Source organism: Anguilla anguilla, chromosome 1 (assembly GCF_013347855.1).
Source record: "Anguilla anguilla isolate fAngAng1 chromosome 1, fAngAng1.pri, whole genome shotgun sequence".
NCBI classification, from domain to species: domain Eukaryota; kingdom Metazoa; phylum Chordata; class Actinopteri; order Anguilliformes; family Anguillidae; genus Anguilla; species Anguilla anguilla.
In genome coordinates, this window is record NC_049201.1 from 50,719,859 (window position 1) to 50,742,531 (window position 22,673).

Here is a 22,673-nt window from a genome sequence, read left to right on the forward strand (position 1 = left end):
ATATCTATTATTGTTTACTATGTTAAAGACACCTTTGACAGGTGACCCCAAAGTCCAAAAAACACTTTAGCCATTTTATCTATACTGTATTATAAAGGTGTGAAGGAAAGGAGTGTCCATGAATCAGCCTTGTATGACACTCAGAGAGGCTGAAAGTAAAATTTGATGTGCCTAGTGTGCTGGCTATATGGCCGAAACCAATCTGCTCTATTGCGGTTATTGTTCTGCATTATGAATCACAAAAAAACTCATTATATTTACACCTTCCCCATCTCTAAACTTCCACCCCCTAGAAAAGAAGCAATCAAGGCAGCAGTCCCTGCAATGATATCATAGCCAGACTCAACGGTATTACTTTTCATTTTTATTCTTTGGCTAATGATGCCACCTGCTGACAACATGAAAACAGAGGCCTGGTATAGGAGCTATACCTAAAAGAGGAAAAGTCAGATCTGTGAATCCCAAAGGAAGGGTAGTGGTGCAGCAACTCCCTGAACTATGTGATTGCCATTACACAGGTTTAAGCATTTTGAACACTTTTTAGAAGGTTTCAATGTAAACACAGATACTGTTGTACTGTATGCAGTTGTACAATGCAATTGAATTCTCATTTGGCTAGGCAAAGTGGTGGAATCCTTACAACTAGATTTGAGGGCCTTCTTCAACGGGTAAAATGGTGTTTTTACAGGCATCTGGTGCCTCTCTGTACTGTGCTTTCCCAAATGGCACAGATTGGACAATTAAAATTAGGTACTAAAATACTGTATCTCCCTCAACTGTGGTTACTAAGTGAGAGACAGTTTGCTACACACCCACCCCCCCCCCCAAAAAAACAAAAAAAACAGAAAAACCACAAAATGTTTAAAGAAAAAGAAACAACCTCATACTGTGTTTGAGGAAAAGTTGGTGTGATTGGAAGTGGCGAACAGCTCCGCTTTGTTTAAGATTAAGCACTGAGTCACTGTCATTCCTCAAACAGAGGAGGGGAGGGGGAATCCGGCTATACTCTGGATCCTATCCCAGTGTGGGGCCCTGGGAAACATGTAAGCCAGCCTAAGTCCCATGCTCCTGCAGCAAGAGTTGGGTGGACAGCACTGAACTGCATGCTGAGTCGGGGGGAGGGACTGATGCAGAAGTCAATGGGTTGTACTGGAGCATGGTGCGTTATGGGACGCGGCAGGTTCTTCAGAATTGGTTTGATTGTGCTGAAAGATGGTACGAAATCTTCACTCGGTCGTTTCAGCACTGTGCAGGATGCGCTCGTAGCTACAGCGTATACCTACACTCATGAGAGTGACCTCCTGTGTTAGCTCCTGTGTGCTGTGTGTCGGCTGGAGCTTGTTTCACGCCCCCGAGGGTCAGGTGCTTTTAAGTCACGCCCCCAAGGGCCAGGTGGTATTAATGATGCAGGCACTTGTGAGTCTGTTCTGTATCTGATTAACGAATCATGCTTATTAGACCAGACCCTAGATTTTGTGCTCCTGTTGTTTTAGTTTAGTTGGATTGATTCTTTTAGACATTTTGATTTTTTTCATGTGAGTAACGTATTCCGTGTCATATCTTTTCTGCCCAGGTATTACAGTATATTAAATAATTAGCTAACTGTGGAGAAACATAGAAGTTATGTGTGGTACAGTGTACCTGTTCAAATAAACAACATAAATAAAGTAAGTCATCCCTGCCAGTTTAACAGCAGATGTAGCCCAGTGTAGAACATTTTATGGACTGCATAACTTCCTGCTGGTATTGTGATGGATACCGCGTATCATTTGGAGCTTAGGATCAGGTTACCCATTTTATGAGTTCTGGGTAGGATGGGGTGGCCCCCCAAGCACTGATCCAGGAACAGCTACCCCAACCCCCAACCCTGTCTGTCAGCCATTTGTTTAAAGAACTGTAACTGATCCTAGGTTCGTGCTATGTACACTACTTTATGAAGTGCACCCCCCCATCTAGTTCCCATACTACAACAACTGATCCCCGGCCACCCCTGCTGCCTTTGAGAAGGTCACTGTGAGAGAGACCCGAGCCAGGGCCTTGAGTCCCGAAGAGGTCCCCTGAGAAGCCTCTCCTGCACGCTCATGCACAGACACGGCGAGCGGAGCACGGCTCTGCATTTACCGTAAGCTTACGGCAGGTCCCGAGTCGCTGGGTGCAAGTTACCATCGGACCCGCGCAGTCAGGGGCAATATAATACTTTGATTAACTGCCTGACAGGGATGTGGAGAGCTCCCAAAGTTTTTACGGCTTGCCATTTTGCATTTGGAGACGGAGAAAAATGACTTGGGGTGGCATGGCTTTTAACAATCGTTTTGCTGTTGAGAAACTGCCACCCCTGTGCGACCGTGCCACATCTCACTTGCCATTCTTAGCAGTGACTGTTTTGTCATAGTTGGCGCACCTTTCCCCAGACCTGGTGAACGCCTGGGGCAATGTGATGGACTGGCACTGTTCTGAATGTTCTGTAGGATGATGACTCCCAGAACACAGGGCAGTGTTCCCTGAGTGTGACGACAGTGTAGAGTAACGCTGCTTCTTAAGCAGCTCGACGGAGGTGTGTAAGGATGAGAGAAAGGGAAAATAATGTTTGAGGAGATCGGCTGGACGTGGCTGAATACAAGCAACGTCACCTGAGAGGGATTAAATCCCACCAAATCCTGACCCAAGTCAGAGCTCAGCACTGTGGGATTGTGTTCCTCTCTTCAAGGGCTGCAGCTGGCTCCCTCTGTTCATAGTGTGTGTGTGTGTGTGTGTGTGTGTGGTGTGTGCATGTGTGTGTGCATGCACACATGAGTGTGTATGTGAGAGATGTAGTATGTAAGTGTTGCCTGTGTTGGAGAGTGTTGTGCCTGAGTATGTACATTTGAGGGTGTGAGAGAGAGTGCATGCATGTGGGTGTGTAGTGTGTGTTCTTATGCATGCAAATGCACGTTTGTGTGTGTGTTTGTGTGTTCGCGCGCACATAAGTGTATGTGTTTGAGAAAGTGAGTGTTCGTGTGCGTATATGTAAGAGAGAGAGTTTGTGTGCATGTGTGTGTGTATGCGCTCTGCACAGTCAGACACAGAATGGTTCCATATCTCCCACTGCAGTCATCAAGACAAGAAATGTCCTGTTCAGTATGTCTTTATTTGTTATATTTGTTATATTCATGTGGGTAGTTTAATTACAAATGTCTGGTCCTTCTGCGACATGGTGGCTGACACAAATAGACTTCAACCTCTTAAAACGTCATGAGATAAAAGGACGGATACTACAGGAAATACGGACCAACAAAATGACATAAAAATCAATGTCGTGACAGGAAAGGGTGTGCTCAATGTATGGCCTCTTCATCACATCATATTGACCAGTGCTTCTCATTCCTCTCAAGAGTTAACACACTATCTGGCTTTGGAAAAAGGTCTTCATTACATCAACGCCTAAAGAAATTTTGAGGCACTTATCCCACCTCAGAGCAGTGCAGGGAACTTGTATTCAATAGGATTAGTTAAAGGCCACATGATCGACTATGGATTATCTCTTTTTGTGTTTTTTTCACCCCAACAAAACTGCCATATCTTTCTCAGAAAGCCAAATAAGGATGTACAGGTTCTTTTGAAGGGCTTATATATGCATATAGGCAAAATCCCACATTTGAAGGATATATACAACAAATGTTAGCAATGGATATTTATTTGGAAATGTATGTATTTCTCCTTGTACCTCTGAGGTAGCCTTTCAGCACAAGACAGTACTTCTTAAATAAGTAGCAACCGCTACGAGTGGGAAAGCTAATCTCCTCTTAGAATCATGAGGTAGTGTAGGGGGTTGTGGTGGGGGGGGGCAATAGATTGTTGTACATTGATGTTGACTCTCTGTCAGATAGCCCTTAAGATTCAGTAACCTTAGCTGCATTGACTTTTGCCAGTTAAATTTCACATTTATGGATACAAAATATTTTAATTTCAGTCGCTTGCAAAGAAACAATGGTGTGATCAAACAAAATAAATGGTACTTTGGTGCTAAAAACTGAAGGCAAAGTGGCATAATGGTAAAATTTAGAGTCTATTCATTAAGAATTTAGATTTAGGCTTTAAGCAGTAGACTTGAAACCTTAGATGTGTCGTTTACGAGACGAGAGAAAGATTGATTTCCAATGGATGTAGAGGCTGATTTTATAACACTGTTAAATCCATTTTCATTTATCATGGCGATACATTGAATTTTTCATTGCCCTTTTTTTGTTTTTTCTTTAAAGAAAATGTCAGGGGTACTCTATTCCACCCTTAATCATTGTCATCATAGTGTCCCATGTGTTAGTAAGACTAAATGCCTAACAGATGTTTTCTTTCCGGCAAGAATTTACCACTCTCTAAAAGCTCATTTTCGGAAATGTGAAATAAAATGGACCTAATATGTGTGCTATAACTTAGTCAATATATTATGCTGTGGTGATTAGAAACTCCAGCTGTGGACAAAAGGTTTAGTGTACCATCTGAGTGAGAGAGCATTTTTGTAACTATTACCTTTACCTAGGCATAGGAATTTTTTGTAATATGCTTTTAAAGCAATTATAACTTAATATGTTTTCTAATAAAGTTACTAAATATGTCAAGCCACTTTCCTTAATTTGGTCTGATAGTCTAGTTTATTGTGTGGTAAAACTCCATTGTGGGAGTCATTCCAAGCTTAACACAATGAAGCAAAAAGAGGTACTAAATGACTTAACAGTCAGAGGAGTAGACTAGATGTTGAAAAGTGGAATTCTCTGGGTAAAGCACCATTTACAGCCTTCACCCTCCACCGCTGTCCGAGCAGCTATTAACATATTTAGGGCCAAAGGCGAGCAAGTCAAATTTGACTCAGTATTGCGCTCTCTGCAAAGAACACATAGTACATCACGGACATACAATTAAAATTGTAATCTGAATTATGGTGACTGAGTAGGACAGTGGGAAAACTTGAGGTATCCCCCTGCAAACAAACATGGAGAATGTGGCAAATATGGCAGTTAAGCTAGTAATCCGTTCCCATCCCCCTGCAGGCAGTTAAATTTAACGGAGTAGCACTGCAGCTTCCCGGTCGCTTTTTGCATGAAGGTTGGATTTGTTTGTGGGGTTCAAAGGCGTGGTGGCTGATGCAGACATGAGTGCTTTTGGCATCCATCTGCAAGCATTGTTTGTGTGGGCATGCAGAAGGGGCACCGTGTGGGGGCGCAGAAGGGCTTCGCGCCGCCAAATTGGGAGCACATGGCGACGGGGCGCGTCACAGTCTCGAAAACCGAAATCAGAATGGCGGAGGTGCAGGCTGGGCACCTGACCCCCCCTCCGACTACCTATAACTCCCTAGTGGTCCAAAACTGAGATGCTTCATGCCTTGTTGCCAAGGAGACCAGGAAAGACCTTGAGCCTGAGAGCTGGAGATGCCCCTTAAGGCTGGAGAGAGGTGTAGGAGGACAGGAGGAGCTGGCCGAGCATTGTGATGATATAAGGTTTTACCTTTAAGTAGCTTTTAGGTGCTGCTCTGTTACCCTAAAATGACTGGCTAGATTTTGTCTCAGGCATGTGCTGAACAAATGCAGCCTAAGCTGTTGTTCTAGCAATGACAAACAGTTGCTTATTTTATCTAATGGATAGATAAATAACTGCTGGCTGTGCTGCCTGTGAGTAGCATTGTGCATCAGCCTGCGCATCATTAATACCTGCGCTCTCTCTGCTGGGAAACGGCATCGTTTTGTTGCTTCCATTTTAGGCTCTTGATCGCAATTGTTCACCGTACATGTGCGTCTGTTCCCAGCGCATACCAACACGCTAATGTTTGTGAGTTTTCAGTGACGCAAGACCGACTACGTCTGGAGACCGACTGCACACACCCCCCACCCCCCACCCCCCGCCTCCAGCCCGGATATTTACGCCTGCACAAATCGCTACAGCTACTCCAACCCTAATCTGGAGAGCTACTACACCCCCCCCCCCCCCACCCCCCACACCACCACGCGCTGCAGATGGACAGCGTTTTTCCTCTGCTTTTATGAGACCTCTAATTACGCTTACACACCACATCAAAATGGGCCTCAGCATGCAATGCCTGTGGAAGGCAGCGGAAGTGTGCTGGTCAGATGTAATGAACTGTCTCACAGCTCAGAACCGCCACTAATTTGAGAGTCCGAAGGACTCAGGAGCAAACACCCTGCCCCCCCCCTCCCCCCGTCCATCCCACCCACCCCTCCGGTCCTGCTCAGGACCACTGAGCCGCCCAATGCCTATTTGTCCCGCCCACTCTGATTGCCGTGGAGCTGTTGCCGGTTCCGGGACAGGGCGAAGACGGCTTCAGCTCCTATCAGGCGGAGCCCGTGCTTTCCGCGGAGCTCAGAAGCCGGGCGTGTTTTTAATCAGGGCAGCAGATGGTAGTGATCACGGCGTCCTGATGCTCAGCTCATTGTCTTTCACAAGTTTATGGAAGGGTGCGCTTCGGATGCACACAGGTCCTCGGTGGTCAGCCCTTGAGAAATCGGGGGTGGGGTGGGGTGGGGGGTGGAGAATAAAAAATATATGTTGAGTGTGAACTGCAGCTGTAATGGTTGATAGTCCATGTTGCTGAGCTCTCATTCGGCAGCCGTGCACATCTTAAAGCGAAAGGGTCTCCGGTCTCATTTGACAGCACGACACTGCATAGGCGTGCACAACTGCTGATGCTGACTTAATTGGCTAATTAAGAGTTAACACACTGAAAGTCTGATGACAACCAGGCACACAGACATAGCCCTCCATGAAAGTAATTGGCGCGCCTTGTGTAACAGAAAGCAACATGGATGATTTCTTTTTTTATTGAGAACATACATTATTCATGAGTCAAGCCTCCAGGCACTGCATCTAAAGTGTTCAATTAGGTTCAATACGAGCATGCGTTCGATCCGATTTCCGGGCATTGAGCAGTTTAACCCTTGTGCTGCATTTTTTTTCTGCAGTATGTGGCCGCATTAATTGATTTATTCAGATCTTTACAAAATTTGGCCTTTTTGCTGGATATAATCTTTGTTGCTGTTGTTTGTGACTTTGTTTCTGGAGTGTGCGCATTTGTGTTTTTTGCTCTTGTATACAAATATCCCGTCCTCAGAATTTAATCCAAAAAGGGTTGCTGACATTTCTGGTTGATGCTCTGTAATATGTGAAACCCAATTTTCTTAATTTATAGACCACAAAAATAACTGTTTTGGACTTGTGTGGTTTGTGAGATATTAGTTTATATTGTTCGTTCTGTATTACTGAATGTGTGCATTTAAGGAGACCTCAACTGTGGCAAGTGCCCATATTTTCAAATCCATTCCTTTTTTTTTTTTGCTAATTCACTTTAAAGCACAGGCAATTAAATAAGTCTGCAGTAGGGAGCTTGGTGGAAGAGAGAACAATCTGAATATCTTTCTTTTTTCTTTCTTTTCTAATTACGGCTGTGCACTTGCATTACATTTTGGCTGACTTAACTTCAACTTGATATTGTTTTCTTTGAAGAGAAGCCATATCTTCCTAACAGGCTGTCTCTCCCTATATAAACAGCTGTCATTAGCATGATGAGTAAGACATATGCACTAACAGTAGTTATGCGTGGTTCACATGTTTATTCACTAACAGATTTACAGTGCTGATTCTGCAATGGTCAATATGTGGCTGGGTAACATCAATAACACTCATGTGCTTGCCACCCTTGAATCTGGCTGTGAAGTTTACGGCTGGATTATAAGAAACAGTACAGCACTCTGTGTACTTCCAGTGGAAGGTCAAAACAATAATTTGTTCCTCTGGTGAACACTGAAGTAGCCATGTCAACCATGTTTATTTTTGTGCTGCTTAGTGGAGGTTCACCCAAGCATATTTTAGTTTTGCTAGCTTGCAGGTATGGTTTGTTTGAGAAGTAAAATTCGGGATGCAATATTATTTCAATACTTTTCTTTTCATGAACAGCCTGAATCACTGAAATAGAAGCCAACCCAGAGGACCTTAATCACACTACTGATATTTTCAGTACTTACTGTCAAATAATAGGTTCTGTGCATGTTGTTTAGTTTTCTTTTACTTTGTTAAGTAAAGGGAAAAATTGTTTGGAAGACCCTCAACACTTCTATGAAATTAATGGAATTTTCTAAGAAATCTGAGTCCACTTACTTCATTAGTAACTCTAAAAAAAGGTTACAGTATTCATTTTCTTGATTGATGAAAATAATTCTCTCTTGTAATGGATTATCTTGCCCAGCTTTTAAAAGCTGCCTGAAGCCTGCAATTTACGTAAATAATGAGTCTGAGGAAAAGAGAATTCTGTTGAGTATGAACAGACCAGGTCTGACATTCAGAAACTGAATTGACATCCCGTTCCTCGCCAAGTGTGAACAAGCCTAAAACTGGGTTAACACAAACTGCCATATATATACACTTGCTGATGCCAGGCCAGAGGAAAGCAGTTATCCACGCCCTGTTTCTCTCGATTCAAAACACTGACTGGCTAAATACGCAATAATTTCAACTAATTTTGTCTGAATTGCATCTCCAAACATACATTTTTCCATTAGAAGGATCTGTTTGCTTGCCTGCGGGGGCGTAAGGATTTTCCACCATCATCGGGTGAATGGAAACGATACGTTCATCTGGGGCCGGTGCGCCCATGAGGCGCGCTGGAAACCACAGCGCGGCGAGGCGCGCACCGAGCCGGGTCTGTGCCAGCGTCTGCTCCGGATCGGACGGTGGCTGCGCGGTCGCGTTAGCGGAGGCGTGGAAACGCGGGCTTCCAGTCTCGCGGCTGCGGCCTCGCCGCGCCTTCATGTGGACGCACATGTGCGCGACACCTTGGGGCTGGTGACGGGGCCCGGCGCAAACGAGCTCGCGCGGCACCGCCATCGCCGGTCATGTGGCGGCCGCCGGAACCGCGCCCGCCAGCTGGCTGCGAGCAGCGCTCATCCCCGACCGCTTCCCGTTTGAGCGCAGGTCACGCTGAGGCGAAACGCACTCTCCATGCGCTCCTAATCCCAGCTTTACCCAGGGTACAAACAGTGCTTCTTACAATCAGAGCATTAGCCGCCACCTGTAGCTGTGCAATATCATGTCACGTCTCCAGATGATTTTAGTGACAGCGTGTACACCAGTTATGGAAGTTTTCGTTCAAAAGACCGTATGAACATGCTCCGATGCTGTCATTATCTCATATGACTGGTTAACAGCTTCAAAGGCTTGACATGTTTAAATGCTGTTCTAATAACACAAAAAATTGTTCTGTCCTTTTATTTGACTGCAGTTCAGTCATTCTCTAAATTCCTCAACTAAGCACACATCAGTTGCATTGACTTAAACGTAGTAAGGACATCTCTTTAAGTACATTTTGTTCTACGTAATGCCCTTGTGAACAACAGTCAGTTTGACAAAAAATGGTTGTAGGAACTTCTTCCGTTTCCCAAGGTAGAGTTTTGTTAATACTGATGTTGATCTGGAACTGTGTGATTTTACAAGAGATTTCATATGCAGTGTATGAGTTTTTCTTATTATTTCCCTGTGGATAGGGATTTCCAGTAACATAGAGCCTTTTCGCTGTGCAAAGACCTTTGCGGAAAATGTAAAGGTCTTGTTTGTGGTGGGTGAGTGTGATGGACAGCTGAATTGAGTGGAACATGATGATTTCATGAAAGTCTAATAAATCTGTAACCAGCTCGGCGGGTTTTAAAGGACAGTGCTGACTGCGGATCGCAGCGAGCTGCTCAGAGTAAGACTTTCAGCCTGACAGAATAATGTGCTCTTTTTATTCGCTGGAAATCTTCTAATCTGGAAAAGGTGTATTTTCTTTAAAAAGTGGCTAGACTGGTGATGGCTTGAATGCCAAAATGTCTGCTTTCCTGCTTCATGCTGGCTGATGAATAGGTTAATGAAGAGTTTAAAGAACACTTGGTTAGGACTAATCATTTTTGAGTCTGTTTTTATGGTTACACACGCCAAGCTGGTTTCCCAAAATGTTCAAGATTTACAAATGACCATTTATAGTAATATAAATTATTTGTATCAATGTGTACTCGAGTGCAAGAGTACAATTCAGATGCAATCTTGTATGACAACAGAGGAATGTTATTAGAAATTGTTGGAAAATATGAATGAAATATTTAATGACTCAAATTTGAACATTTTGAATGATCAGGGCAGCGTCCAGCGTTTCACAAGCAGCGCGCACAAGTCGAAAGGCGTGTATTTTTACCGAACAGTCCTGTAAAATAACAGGAGGCATTCTGCTCGCGCTCGGAGAAGAGGAACGGCATACGCCTCACGCAGGCACGAGACGGGTCCACGGAGCCACGGGATTGGGCACCGAGGGCTTTGATGTTGCCTTTCTCTTTTGGCCATGTGTGAAAACGAAACCCCGCCTCGCCCCTGTCCCCCTGTTGTGCACTCCACTTTTGACCCTCAGGATCACTTCAGATCTCCCACATGGGATGTGGGGAAGGGGGGGGGGGTGTATCTTGTTAAAGGGTTAATGGGGTATAACTGTGCAGCATGGTTCACATGCACTCGGGTGGTAGGGGGCCACCAGCGCTAGGAAGGAAGGTTTGAAGAACGGGTTCGGTTCACTTCTGGATTTTGGTTGGGGGAGGGGCGTTGGACAGATCAGAAGCCCCAGCATTCTTTGTTTTTTTATGTTTCCTGGCAGAGAAAAGCATTCTATTCATTTCTGTTTTTATTTTTTCTAAGATGTGCCCTGATTGGAAGGGGCGGGGGCGGGATGGCGGAGGTGGTGCTTGGCTCTTAGGAGAGTCGAAACATGGTGTGTAAAAATCAAAAGCATCTTGTCTAGTGTTTGTAATACCTCCAAATGCTCCCCAGACCTCGCCCGATCAACCTATCTGGTTGTCCTCTGGAAACACGTGGAAGCCACAGCCTACTCCACGGATATTTTAAGGCCTGTGATTTTACAAAAGCATGTGTGACCGAATTACTTTCAGGACTCGCAGCAAATCGGGATACAGGTGCGAAAATTAGGTGTGAGGTTTATGTGTGATAAATTACCAACAGGTGTGCTAATTTGAGTCACCCTCCTTTTTTTAAAGAGGAAAACACATTTCCTTTTCTGTCTAAAATGAACTTGGGGAGTTCCCCGTGTCTGAAATGCCTTAACACGCAAAACAAACTGAAAAAAGTTTCATCACAACTGACGACTTGAAGGTCGTTTGAAGTAATGATGATTACCTTGACAAATCACTGAAGGTGCTCACCACATCCAGCCAGCACTAATAAGGTTACGCTTATAGTAATTACTGTAATGGAACGCACGTTCTTGGCTGAATATGAACAAGGATTTCAAGTTTTCAGTTATGCAATTGTGTTAATAGTCGTGGAAACTGTGATCCGGTTAATGAATTAAGCTGTCAAAACAGTCATATTTTTGAATGCGGCAGTTGACTAAAGTAGAGAGGCCATTCTTTAGATTGTTCTGCTTGTGAGTAGATAACAGGTCTATTGTGATGTAGTTGAAGAGCTTCTCCTGTCATGTATATCTACCTGTTGGCAGGGACCTGAGCTATCCTTGAAAGTGCCTGCAGCCAAAGGCTTTCGCACGCACTCTTTTTCATGGCGTCCGGGCCTCATCAGGATCATGTGATAGGGCTAAAATCAAGACTGAATGAAGATTAAAGATCCTGTTTAGTTTTGAACATGAGGATGACATTTAGCCATGTCAGTAAGCCGGACGTGCAGGAGCACAAGCCAGAGGCTCCAGGTCTACGATGCAGCCAGATCCTTTGTTTCTGGAAGTTTCTACAGTCATTCTTATTGCATTGTAACATGTTATAGCAATGTGACACACTGGCTGTGCAAGGTCATGGATCATAATGTTGGAGCCCAACATTTAAGGCATGGCTAAGGCACTATAACTTTGCCACAGCCCATCACATTGATTAATACTGAGAGAGACTGTGGCTTATTTTTTAATAATGGAGAAGCTTTCCTCTCTTTAAGTGTCAGCCAGTCCAGACGTTTAGTGACATATTGCACCAGGTATCCAGGTTTAAGTCAAGTCCATGACGAAATGCACTAATAAACCCCTGGAACCTTCATTTGTGCTTGAGGCACCAGTCAGACATGCAGAAACCCTTGATAATCAGAGGAATTAAAACTGAAAGATGGAGAATACTTCCAGGTTGTCCCTAAAATACACTATGTCAGGTTTGATAATGTCCCCGCCAAGGTAAACCAGTGATATTTCACCAATATGGCTTGGGTTGTTGGAGATTTGCTGGGAAGTAGCCTGTGACTAATGAGGTTTTGTGTGAAGCAATCCCACAACATCAACATAAGGCAATATCTCGGTATGTGCCCTGTTTCACGGTTTATGGAAATGAAGCCTCTCTGAGAAATGGGTATGGGAGAGCCAAACCTTTTGAAAACGAGATTGTGGTTGAGCGGTATTTTTATGGCGTGAACGTCTACGAAACGCGTGTATGAAAACCGGAGAGGTTTAACATCTTCCAGCGACCGAAAGGTGGCTGGTAAGCAGGACTGGGCAGGCAGCAGGCGCTGGATCGGGGGTGGGAGGAAATTACATATTTTCCAAAAAGCACAGAGCAGAGCATAGCGGCAGGAACACCTGCAGTGGTGGCGACCGCGCAAGCGTCGCTGTTCTCACCCTAATGTTTGATCCCCCAGATACCTGAAAGAAGGAAAAAGTCTGCAAACCCTATTGCACCACATCAGAGACTCCGCAAACCTCTTTTGCCCTGTGCCAATGGAAATAGGTGTGGATCCGGATCGCCTGGTTCTTTTCCGACTTCCTTTGCTGCCAACAGGGCCTCATCGCTCACTGTTAAACTCCACAAGGTGCTTTAAGTATTTACTGCATTTGCCTGCCCAAAATTGACATAAATAGATGTATAAATGGCTGCTGTACTCAATGTGTTTTTGTTCTATGAACACGTTGACTTAAGGAGCAAGTTTGAAAAGAAATACTTGTGCAGACACATGCTGCAAAATCATTAAAAGCAGTAGGATTATCGTAAATTATAAACATCTGTATACAGTGCAATCTGTTAAAGTAAGCTGAAAAAATATATCCTAATCTTGACTATTTCCAGCTGTATAACAAAGGCAAGTCCAAAATGTTTTCTGCTAAATTAGAACAGAAATGTGCCTTCAGCGCTTAGGCTTGGGTTATATTTTTTTCTTCCGTTCTTATTTTTGACAGTGAGATTTTCAAAACCGTGACCAGTAAAGTCATAGGCACCAAAATGCGGGTGGTTTGATGTAGCTTACATATAGCGACTTTCACAGTGCGGAACAATGAACAGTAATCACCAGGCTTGTTAAAATCAGGGCAGTCTGAAGTTTACAACGAGGAGTCGTTTTTCCCGCCACTTGCAGTTTGGGAGTCTGTGAGGGTAGCGGGTTTGCATAGCATAAACCAGAATATGGTTTAACTCAAAATGGATGTTTGTTTCAGAAAACCAGATCCTTGGATATTGTGTAACACCGACAGAGTTGGGCAGTCTGCTTTTCTTCAGTGCAGAAGATGACATGGGCTGCTGGGACCGGCTAATTTTAAAACGTGTGAAAATGGGGGAAATGGTCTCATCTAATGATATGTGATTGGATAGAATGAACAGAAAGCTGAAAATCATTACTGATGGGGAAAAAAGAGACAATAATCGCTTCAACATTATGAAGTAAAGTATACATATATGGTTCTGTTGGTGAGTGCAATTTCCACCACATAAGAGGAGAAAACCTCATAACCAGCCTGTGGCTTTGTAGCTTACAAGGGCTGAGGTTTCCCTTTCACAAGCCCAGTATATGTATGTATGTATGTATTTATATATATATATATATATATATATATATATATATATATATATATATATATATGTGTGTATGTGTGTGTGTGTGTGTATTCTAAGTGCACTGGTCTTCAGTGATCATGCATGTTTCTTCTCCGCCTGAATGTAAGCTGCCTTTTTTGGGTTAGTTCAATGCAGGTATGAGCGAATAGACAGTTGATTCGATGTAAAGTACATGGGTACATGAGAATTCCATTGCTTGGCCTCTTTAAGAAGAATCAAATTGAGAGAAGTCAGCATCACTATTTAACTGACATGTCAGCCTCCCTATTTTGCTGGAACAGTACGTTGCACTGCTGTGAATTTCTGTTAGTTGTCCATAATTTGGATGAATATTAATTTTGAGTAAATTGGCTCAGATGTCATTTTGGTCTGTCTCATTATTTAGCTAGTGGGGTGTCCAGTCGGAGAGCACCCTAATATAACATAAAGAGAAAATAACCCTTGGCAGGGTAGCTTCCCCTGCAATTCACCCGCGAACTTTATGGCAAAACATCTGTCCGCCACACGGTTAAAACAAATTGAATAAATACAACGACGAGGCCAGATTGCTTTTTCATTACAGTTGATGACTCTTAGCAAGATTTCTGGGGAGAACATTCAAATTTCTCACATAAAAGATAAGTAGTTTTCATTTTAATGGTTTAAAAGTAGCAAAGGCTTTTAACGAGTTGCCATATGATGTCATCGAAACCATTTGTGTGTGAGAGTGGCACAGGGTTGCCAGGCCCTTTCACACTGGCTCTGGCAGCAATGGCCAATGCTTCTTTTTTCAGCCATTAAGTGTACCTGAGACTGCAATACCCACAACAAAACTAATTAGTGCAGTAAAAACAAACTTCCAGGCCTTCCAGTTCTATGGAATGAATTGTTTGCAGTCGAAAAACAGCATCTTCTGCTGCATTCTGCATCTGTTTTGGATGAATGAAGGATGGAAATGCCTGCTGAAGTATCCCACGCTCACCTGAATAAACAACAAATACTTCACAGCGACTGGGAGAAATGGTAATAGGTGGCTATGCTGTAGCCAAATAAATTTCTGTCTGCAATAATTCCTAGTTATTTTTTTCTCAGATACTGTGTTCTCTGGGTGCTGTGGTCATTTTGGATGGCTTGGAATAAGTTATGGTTGGCCTTTATGGCTGTTTTGTCAATTGATGGCCCACAAATGTGGATGTATTGCAGTTTCTGAGACAAATTCTAGAACAACAGCTATACAATTTAAAGCAGTACATGCTGACTTGCAGCTGAGGTCACCAAAGAAAGAGGCAACTTTCAATCATCTAGCAAACCAGAAAACACAATTAAAATTCTGTAGTGTCTTCTAAAGTTGGGTTCACAGCTACCCTTTTCTGTAAGTGCAGAAGCTGGACTTAAAAAGGGGGATTAACAGAGTTGTGTTCTGTTGTGTATAGATGTTTGTTTTATTAATGAATCCTGAAGGTCGGTTTAATACTTTAAAGTCTAACTGGGGTCTTCAATCCTCTGAGGCAACTATATAGACTTTAAGTGGAGGAGTTGAGCAAGCTATCGATTGCACAGATGATGCTGAAATGGAAACTGGATATCACATCATAAAAAATAAAAACTTAACTTGATATCCAACCAGACCTTATGATAATAAATGATCCTCCATTTGGTATGTGTCTTTGAGAGACCTCAGTAATAATAAGGCTAGTGTTAGAAACAGCACAGGCCCTTTGTTCAAAGGAACAGTTCATTTATATTTGTCCTTATGGAGATTGAAAATGGAGTGGCTAATCGATGACTGTTTTCTGCAATTGTTTGCAATTCAGTGAAAAGCCTGTTGCTTTACCTTGTCATGCAGTAACACTTGATGCTTCGCACAGGCATACAAAAAAAACCTTTCCTTTGGAGTGCCAAATTAAGGCTTTCCGCTGTAATCTAGAAAGAACCCAAAATTTCCAAACCAGACCAGACCACTTGGATAATTTATTTTTCTAGTGTAATGTAAGTACATTGCTATAGATGCATTTTATTCATTAGACACTGGTGGTTTCACAGTTATACTCTGAAGCATGCAGTGATTTGGTGTAACATAAACGAGGCTCAAAAGTAACAACGCTCAGTATCACTCAGTATCTTCACCCATGGAACATGTTGAAGATGTATCAGAGGGCTGTGATGGCTGGTATGCTGCTAGGGCACTCTGTAACTTTGAGTAGTTAATATAATCAGGCTAAAAAGATTCTTTTGTAATGTCAATCACTGAATATAAAGAAAGAATGTGCATCAAAAACAGTAGTACAATTTGCTTGAACTTGCTTAACCTTGGAGTTATGGAAAAAAATGGCATAATGGTTAGATTTAGGTCCTCTATAAACATTCAGAACTGATGTTTCTGAATGTAACCATACTGTAACTATATTGATAAAAAAGTATCACAGTAATACAGTACTGATCTGGTGATATGATTGTACAGTGTTTAAATGACACGCAAATTACTGAATTTCTTCATAATGTGCTGCAGAGTTTATATTTGCTTTACGAGATGCGGTCTTGGGTTGAAAACCCTCAGAAGTCAGCCTCTGCTTTAGTGGGTGGTCACTGCACAGCTTACAGAGCAGTGCAGTCCACAGCCACCCAGTTTTACATTGTCTGTAGTTGGTCCAGGTGCCTGCGGATCCTCAGATAGACCATAGACTTAGCAAATCAGAGTTCCTCTCTTACTGTATCTGTGGCTTTTGTTGGGAATGCCTTCCCCAGACATGACCCTGACATAAAATCTTATAATAGCTGTTAAAAAAAAGCTTTACTGGTCCGTTGTGCATTCCCCTCTTTTATCCGTATATAATTGTAGGATGTGGGATCCGTGTGATCCAAACAGCGAAAGTCATTGTATTTTGTTTGTAGTTACAGTCTGTTGTTTTGGGCTTAATCCAAATCTGTTGTGAGATTAACTCAGACAAACAGTCTTTTATGAAATTTAACAACAAAGTGAAGGCCAGGGGGTTTCGGGTGGGGGAGGGGTGTAGATGGGAGTTGGGGTTAGTGCCAGAAATGTCACGTGGTTGCCATTAGCACTGGCTTCAGGAAAATTAAATTAGAAATATTTCAATTTTTTGGCCAATTCAGTGAGTCATATCCCAGCCCCTGGTCCTTGTCACATTAGAGATGAGCTTAGTGATGGCCAAATCGGCTAATTACGTTATTGATGTAAGTTTCCTGTGAACGTCTGAACTTGTGCGTCAAGGCTTTACCAACTAGATTTAGCAGCTGATCCTGTGGCAGTGATTGATTAATGAGCTGAGTATAATTAAAGCTAATGCAGATAATCACCATCACTGGTCAGATGAGTCACACATCCCTCATCAGAATGTAATTTCAGACAGCTAACGCAGAACACTGATGTTCAGCTCAAGATCTGGATTCTCAGAAAGGCACCCATTTGTTTTTTTTTAAAAACAGTTGTTCTAGCAGTGGTCCGCAACCCTGGCCCTGGAGAGCAGCAGGGTCTGCTGGTGTTAGTTATCAGTGCTGGTCAATTAAAGCAGCTTATTATACTGTTTATAATGTACTCACTTTGTTTCTTGGATCAGAGTTGGTTGCTGAACAAAACAACAATGAAAAACCAGCAGATTGTGTGCCCCTCCAGGATCAGGGTTGAGGACTAGTGGCTTAAAAGCCCGATAACATCAACACTGACGGTTTTGTTGTCGTTCCCACCGTGTGGATGAAAGTAACTTTGTTGTGTCCCCTTCTGCTTTTATCTGTCACTCTTAATATGTAGAGTTCTTACAGAACCCAGGGACACTGTCTGGTTGTGTGACAATCTTGTAAACACACGACTGTTGTGTTCTTCAGAATCAACACGGCCATGGTGAGCATACTATACACCCATCACTCAGGTTTTCAGCCTGCATCATCTTTCAAAGATAGAAAAAAGCAGTTGACAGGAATAAAGCGATTCTGTGTGTGCTAAATTCTGAACCAATGGCCTTTGTGAAATAGTTGTGCTGTACACATTTATTGGAAACTGGCTTCTATCAACATTTCTCCTTAGCTTTCAGGTCAGAATTAAATCCAATTGTTAGTTTTTTTCATCGCAAACAGCTTGGTAAGTTCAGTGATCATCACAATTGTTGAAATAAGTTTGCATTGAATAGATTACCGTTTGAATTGCAAAGACGAATGTTCACTGAATCCAAGCCAGTATATAATCACATGCAGTATTCTGAAATAGTCCTTTTAGTTTAAGCAAGTCAATGAGTGGCACTGGAATTAGAAGGTGCCATGGTAGTTGCCCATAATTGTCAGCAAACCTAAAATGGAGATAATGATGCTAAGATGTTCCTCCTCTGTTTTGGATAGCAAAGAAAAACAACACTTCATAGTGAATTCAACATGAATTCTAAGTAAATATACAGGCCTGCATCAACATGGTGATAATATTAAGTTTCACAGGATGGAGCATTATGTGCCAGTTTTCCATTGCTGTCAGTTTACTGTAAATATGGCCTACATAACTGACTGTGTGACTGTCATATGGATCCACAAAAATGCCCCAAATCTCTTCCTCTACAGACAAAGCAATGACAATGAGCACAAAGAGGAATATTTGCCCTCCCCCCGGATTAGTATTAATAAAATCCCCTTAATAATGACGTGTCACCTTGGCTGAAGTTTATGCTCTGATGTCTATCCTATCAGAGGAAGATTTGGAATCATGAAACTAGAGAAAATAGGTTCAGACATAAGTTGTTTGATGTCTACCTGAGGAGGAAAATCCCTGGAACCTAAGACTTGATATTTAGCCAAAAATATGAAGCGCGCGGTTACACAGTACTGTTCCTACGCACATATCACTGACATAGTTTAACAGCCTTTTGGCTGATAAAGCTCTGGTATTATTGAAATTTTGACACACTGAGAGACACAAAAGGCTTACAGTTAGCAGTTTCTTGGAAGTCCTGGGAAGTGTGATGATGTGCACATATGAGTTATGAACAAGCTGGATGTGACATTACACATTGAAAATGTGAACGTCATGGACTATTTCTAAACAGGCCTGACTTGATCTTCTTCCTCCATGTATACTATTTGTATACATTGGCTCAACATTCTAGCTAATTGCATTCTTTTGTCAAAGAGTATTTTAATGTGTGCAAATGGGATAAAAAAAGTTACTCTGACGAGCCTGAAACGGCCAAAACAGCAGAGTTGAGCGACAGCCCCAGCGAAAGATAAATTGCCAGAGAACCCATACAGCGCCAATCTGAATTTGATCAATGAGGTGTCAGTGTGCGGTCACTCTGGAGACGAGCAGATCGGCACCATTATCACTTAATTTCATTCCCGTTTTTGCATTTCGAGGCAGAACTCAATCCCACAGACCCTCCTTTCTTTAACTTCTGCGCTGCGTGAGTGGTGCTGTATCCATGCTGTGGCAGAGCATAAACCTTAAGTAATATATGCAGCCTGCATTCTCCACCGAAGGAGCTGTTCCAACTGGTTGTAAAATGTAAATGTGTTAAAGCTCACTATTTGATGACAGTTGATTGTTTTAATGCATATGGCAGACAGACCACATTTTATACAACGTGTTGCACCTTACTCAGTAGAAGCTGGAAAGGCTGGAATCTTAATAAAAACAAGTATTCTCTCAAACTTCAATTTGGTTCAGTTAAGTTTAGTCTCTAATATTTCCACTTTTTACACTTTGGTCCAAGCTGTGGCTTTCCTCAGAGAATGTAAAATGTCTTGCCATATAAAATATAGTGATGGGGGAGAGCACCAGATGTATTGTAGCTGTGCAAAATGTAGACTATTGTACTATTGTTTCTGAAAATAACTGGTTGCTGTTGTTTTAATGGTAAGAGAACGTAAAGCATCCAGCCAGGCTAAATGAACAATCTTTACTCTGTATGTTACTACTGAATTGCTTTTTTATTTTTGTTGGTCTTCTTCTCCCTACTGTAACTTTATCTGAACTTCTGGGGGCTAACATTTGGCTCAGATCAACAGCAGTGTTTCTTGTTTGGCATTATTGTATGCCCAAGAGCATTTCCTATGAATAGGAGGTTATGGTGTAGCCCTGCATGTTCAGAAATATTAGTCTGGGACATGTATATGTTACCTGTCCCTTTGTTTGCTGTCAGAAATTCAATCTGGCCATACATTGACATGGCTTTTGACTTTCAACAAATAATACAGTGTACAGTTAAGTTAATTTAGTATATAAATTATAATTTATGGTAATATATATGTTCAGTATTGGCCTTTGCATAACTAAACTTTAATGGAGTTTATGAATTTCCAAGACTCATATCATTTTGTAACATGAGTCTTTTGGTTTTGACTGTTTCATGAGGTTGTGTGGTTGTCTGCTAACTTAAATTGAACTCTGATATTATGTGGGTATGATATTATGTGACATTAAGACATGAACATTAAACATTTGCATTATATATGAAATAGATATGAAATTCAAAATCTGAGACAGTGCAATGAAGTGTCTCAGGACAGCTTGAGAAAATTTGACATTTCTAGTTGACTGTGAAATTGAATTTTTAGCAATGTTGTGCAGTTGATCTTGTCTTTCCAATGGTAGTGCCAGTGGTCACGCTAACCCATGGAATGCTGTGTCTTTAGAATGTCTTCAAAATCTGTGTTTTACAATAATTCACTTGAGTTCTGATAATAATAACTGTAATATGCCAACTTACAATTATAACACAATAAATTTATGTTGTTCATAATTTTATTATGACACTTGTAACAGAAGCAGGATGAAATATCTGGATTAGTTGGATGAAATAAGATACAAATTATGTTTTTGGCATTCTGATCAAAACACATTTTTGAAACACAGACTAATAATATTTTTTTAAAACCCTTGGAGCGATATCTGTTTTAATTTACTCATGTTGACCCAGGTAGCTAGAGCGTGACATCTCGTTTTTGACTTTTCATTCAGATGATGCACTTTCTCTTTGAACCTTGCAGTGCTACCAACGGCTGTGTAAATATTATGATCAGTAAACAACACAAATGTCAGATGCCTAAAGATGATTGGCTCACAGTAACAGGAGAAATTATTTTGCTCTGGGTCAAGTCTGGGTCATTGCCTGTTGTAATATTAAAAAAAGATCTTGGAATATCTGCATTTATAAAATGCAGAGCATTTTTTTCCTGCATTTTTATGCTTTTTGTGTAAAAAAACCCCTACAAAATTCTGCATTGACACAACCACTGTAGGGTAGGCTTAAATCAGCCATAATTTTTTGAGCTACTACTCTAGTAGTTCCTTCCAAAAAGGTCCCATGACCCGACAAGATACCAGTTGTGGCCTGTGAAAGATACATATGTCCTCTTTTGCTCTAGATCTACTGTAGTACTTTGTGGTCTTTAGAGTGTGAAACTGTCATTCGCTTCCTGGTGACCGACAGGCTCTGCAGTGGATTAAGTGGCATAGATAGACTGTTGTCAAAGTAGTAGATAGATTGTTGTTCTCTTTTAGTGCAGTGGGTCAAGTGGTATGTGCCTGTATGCTAACACGCATCTTTGCTCTTTTTTGCAGCTAGCTATGGAGCGTACCCCATTTGCAAAGGCTGCTCTGTTTGCTCCAAGGATAACGGGTGCCTCAACTGCCAGCCAAAGCTGTTCTTGTTCCTGCGGAGGGAGGGGATGAGGCAGTATGGGGAGTGCCTCCACGCCTGTCCGTCTGGATACTACGGATTGCGGGCCCCAGAACTCAACATCTGCTCGAGTAAGTCCCATGTACATTCTTTCTCAGTCAGTATTAAAAAATGAACACAATGCGAAGGAGTGTAGGGGCCAGGTGGTGTTACCGGCAGCACATGTTTCAGATGTAGAATGCTCAGTGCTTTCAGTTGCTAGTTGACCAAAATTTAGGATGAAAAATCATTTCTGGGCTTTTTTCTCAGATGGTGCTTTTCTCTGCGTACAATGCAGTTAAGTACGAGCAATTTATTTAAATTAAACAAAACTGAAAACATCGTAATGCATGCAAGACACTCTTTGAACCAACTTGCAATTTCATTTTAAGTCAGTGATCCTGCTGTATAAGTTTGATGGGAAAAAACTTGAATTGCATATGAACATTCATTCATTTTTATTTTTTATATTGGGTTGTATATGAAAGTTGTCCTCATGACTGATATTCTAGAAGTTTTATACGTCTGTGCTTGGTTAGTGAAATATGGAAGAAAGCAGCCTTTACATATTCATTTAACAGGCGTGTTTCAGTTCACTAACTTAAAACAGTCAACGTTTACTTTATTTACACCCTCCAAGTCAGGTTTTATTGATGGGAAACAAAAGAGAAAGAAGAGACCTCATGGCTTTCAGTAAACAATAATACAATAATTCAATGAGCTAAAACATTATACCCCCTCCCCCCTACATACACACACCACATACCCACAAATACTTCACCATCTTGTAACTTTATTTTAACATTGAATGGGGCTTGAAAAAAACTGCTTCATAGGTTTATAGAAAGCCTGAGGTGTTGGCTGAGTGTTTCATACAAAAACAAAAATAACAACCCATTTCCTACACCAAGCCAAGATCCTGACAGACGCTGTTGAAACGAGGTCCCAGAAGAGAGCCTGGGAACTTAAGACCTAGAAGCCAATCACAGTGAAGCTTCCATCTGAATCCGTCCACCATCCTTTGTTAGAGTCTGAAATTGCACACGGAAATCTGAAGCGCTTTGTGTTAGGACTTCCCCCTCCTTCGCCTCTTCTCAGGAAAAAAGCCTGCACTGTCATGTAGCATCAAATCTCAGAGTGTTGTCTACTTTGATGTGATTGCGATCGTGACTTCATAATCCAGCTTTGCTTTTGACCCTCTTCCTTG

At 42.0% G+C, this 22,673-nt stretch overlaps 1 protein-coding gene across 2 annotated transcripts in view; it reads left to right on the plus strand.

Moving 5' to 3' along the window:
* rspo2 (R-spondin 2) overlaps positions 1-22,673 on the plus strand; it is a 54,514-nt gene that overhangs the window by 4,049 nt on the left and 27,792 nt on the right. For both annotated transcript variants that reach the window (XM_035410126.1, XM_035410136.1), the window contains exon 3: positions 21,370-21,558. In XM_035410126.1, coding sequence (XP_035266017.1) covers positions 21,370-21,558 — 189 coding nt within the window. The remainder of the gene's footprint in view (positions 1-21,369; positions 21,559-22,673) is intronic.